Genomic DNA, 3,680 nt, shown 5'->3' with positions numbered 1-3,680 from the left:
TATATATATATATATATATATATATATAATATATATTTTATATTGTATGTTATTTTTATATATATTTCATCATATTATAAATTTAAACCTTATAAGATAAATTAATATTATATAAAATAATTTATTATTGGGTATGTATTTCAAAGTTAAAGCCTTATTTTTTTCTAAATCATCAAAGAATTTATTATAATGAAATATATATTATTTATAAATATATAATAATTATTATATATAATTAAAAAATATAAAATAAAAAGGAAAAAATAAAAAATTTCATTATTCAAAGCAAAAGCTTTTATTAAATGATATATATATATATATATATATAAATATATATATTTTAGAATTTATTTCCAATGAAAAATAAAAGAAAAAAAAGAAATGTATTTTTTTTTCATATATTAGGGTTTGAAAAATAGTGATTATATATTCATATAATAAAAACTTATATTAACACTTATAAATATAATAGTCACATAAAAGGAAAATTATAAAACTTCAAAATGTGTCAATATTTCATGAATTGTTCCACATATATTTCCCCTTCACATAAAAAAATTAAAATAAAAATAAAAACAAATAAATGTAAACGATTTTGTTTTTAATGTATGGGAATAAATTAGTCTATATATACAAATATATATTCAATTATATATATATATATATATATATATATATATTTTTTAAATAATATACTATGTTTATATAATATTAAAATATATACATATATTCATACACTACAATTTCTACAGCATATATATAAATATACAATTCCTATTTGTATAAAGAAAAAAATATATTTAAAATAAAAATAAAAATCTAAGAATGATTTTATATATATGTGTAACTATTTTCGTTAAGACAATTGAAACCATTACAATAAAAAATTATAATTTCAACTGGTATGTTTTAATATGTTTATCCTGAAAAAATAAAATTGTGCGTATGATTTTACTTAAAAAAATTCAAATTTTTTTTATTTCATTTTCAATTTAATTTATTTTTATTTATTTATTTATCTTAATTTAAAAAACAGGAAAGAATTAAGCTACGAAAATATTAAGTATATTTTATATACAAATGTATATATATATATATATATATATATATATTAAAGATATTATATATAATATAAAATTTATTTTATATATTTATATCATTTTATATTATTACCATTGTGGGGGGGAAAATATAAATGTTCATTATTTTCATCTTTCCCTTAATTTTTTATCACATATATATATATATATATATATATATATATATATAATAAATAAAAATTATATATATGTTTCCAAATGATAATGATTTATCTTCATTAAAATAAATATAAATAAATAAATATATAAAATTATATTTTTTTATATATTTATTTACTTTAAAAAAAAAAAATGAGTAGAAAAACTTAATTTTTTGCTTGTTGAAAACAATGAATGATAACAATTTTTTTGAAGACTTGTACGAATTACATTTTGAGGATTTTTTAAAAAATTTTATCAACATATTATTTTCCTCTAAAGAATATGGAAATAATAATAACGATGATGTAGATAAAACCCATATATATGAAAATAATAATTATATATTAAAAAACAATGACATAAAAAAGAGCCGCTTATCTTTTATAGCAAATCATATTATAAATAATAAAGAAAATGTAAAATTATATAGAAGAATATATTGGCCTTTATTATTAGGTATATATAAAGCAGAAAACTTGGAAGATTTAGTCAAAGATATTCAAAAAAAACGACATTTATATTTACAAGATAAAGAAGAATATATTATTAAACCAATAAACTTAAATATTCAAAAATTAGATCCACAAATATTCCATCCATTGTCATCAGATGATAAAAACCCATGGACATTAAAACAAAAAAATCAAGAATTGAAAGAAGAAATCAAACAAGATATTCTAAGAACATATTCTGAAAAAAAAATTTTCCAAAATGAAGAAATTAGAGATATATTAAATACTATTTTATTTATATGGGCAAAAAAAAATCCAGACATATCTTATAAACAAGGAATGAATGAAATACTAGCCATTTTTTTCATTGTTAATTACCGTGAACACCTTCATAATAATAATAATTATTATGAATACGAAAAAGAACTGTTTTATAAAGAATTCTCTAATATTTTTGACAAAGAATTTATTGAAGCAGATACATACATCATATTTGATCATTTTATGAATATGGGATTAAAATATTTATTTACTTCTATGGAGGAAAAAAAAAACTCAACAAATAAAAATACATGTAAAACCGTTCTCTTACATAAATGTACATATATATTTCATAAGTTATTAAAAAATTCGGATAAATTATTATACAACCATTTAATATCATTAAGTATTGAGCCACAAATATTTCTCCTCCGATGGATACGTCTCTTTTATTGTAGAGAATTTCCTATTGACGACACGGTTATCCTATGGGATAACTTTTTTGCAGGTACACTAAAATTAAAATATATACAAACAGATAAATCAATCAATAAATTAATATATATATATATATATATATATATATATATATATATATATATATGTATATATATATATACGTGTTGTTGTTTTTTTTTTTTTTTCCAGATTCCTATCTTAAAAATTGCAATGAACACTTCAACGTCGATTTTAAAGGCGACAATATCGAGATTGCTCACATGATATGCAGAATTTTTCCTATGGTGGATTATTTTGCTATTTCTATGATTCTGTTTATTAGGTCCTTCTTATTAGAGAGTGATGAAAATTATTGCTTGAAGAGGCTGTTTAAATACCCTCCTGTAGAAAATATAAAAATTTTAATCGATTTGTCCTTTAAAATCAAACATAGAAATGAGAAAAAAGAAAAACATACAAAAAAAGAAGAACCTCATATTATTCACAATAATAATTTAATTAAAAAAGAAGATATATTTAATTCATCATTTAACAATAATAATAGTATAACTGATGAATTAAATAAGCATAACATAAACAATAACATAAACAATAATAATGATATGAAAAACGAATATAAGGATAAACACAACCACCATTCAAATGTCCATATTTTATCTTACAACAAGATATTACCAAATGTACATAAAATTAATAACATAGCTTATATAAATAAAAAACTATTAAAAGTTATTCATAATTTAAACAATTTGTATACATATAATATGTTAAATGAACAACATTATAAAATTGAATTACAACAAAATATATTTATTCTGAATGAAATTTATAATGAGCTTAAAGGCATGCAACACTCATATGATGATACTGTATCAGAAAATATACAGTTGGATAAGACGAATGATCTACCCTCCATATACTTGGGTTGACTATTTTACCCATGTTAACAAACATTAAAACGTTTAGGAAAATATGAAAGGATAGAAATATATAAATACATATGTATATATATATATATTAACATAATATATGATAATGTGGATGTAATAATATATAAAAATATGTAGACATGACATAAATATAAATAAATAAATAAATAAATAAATAAATATATATATATATATATATATATATATATATATATATATATATAGATAATCTTAATACGTTTCCAATTTATGGACTTATTTTATTTTATTTTTTATTTTATTTTTGTTATTTTATTACTGTCTATGATCTATTCATAAATCAGTAACTAGCCATTTCT

General features: G+C 18.0%; 1 protein-coding gene across 1 annotated transcript; it reads left to right on the top strand.

The window, feature by feature from the left end:
- Positions 1-1,429: 1,429 nt before the first annotated feature.
- On the top strand, positions 1,430-3,342 carry PRSY57_1472300 (GTPase-activating protein, putative; the record flags this gene model as incomplete). Its single annotated transcript, XM_012910319.2, has 2 exons — positions 1,430-2,462; positions 2,603-3,342. 2 exons carry the CDS (start codon positions 1,430-1,432, stop codon positions 3,340-3,342), a joined length of 1,773 nt encoding a protein of 590 aa, XP_012765773.2.
- Positions 3,343-3,680: the final 338 nt, after the last annotated feature.

The sequence above is a fragment of the Plasmodium reichenowi genome, chromosome 14 (genome assembly GCF_001601855.1).
Source record: "Plasmodium reichenowi strain SY57 chromosome 14, whole genome shotgun sequence".
In the NCBI taxonomy this organism is placed as follows: Eukaryota; Apicomplexa; class Aconoidasida; order Haemosporida; family Plasmodiidae; genus Plasmodium; species Plasmodium reichenowi.
The sequence above is the reverse complement of the archived record's forward strand: the minus strand, read 5'-3'. Positions and strand labels throughout refer to the sequence as shown.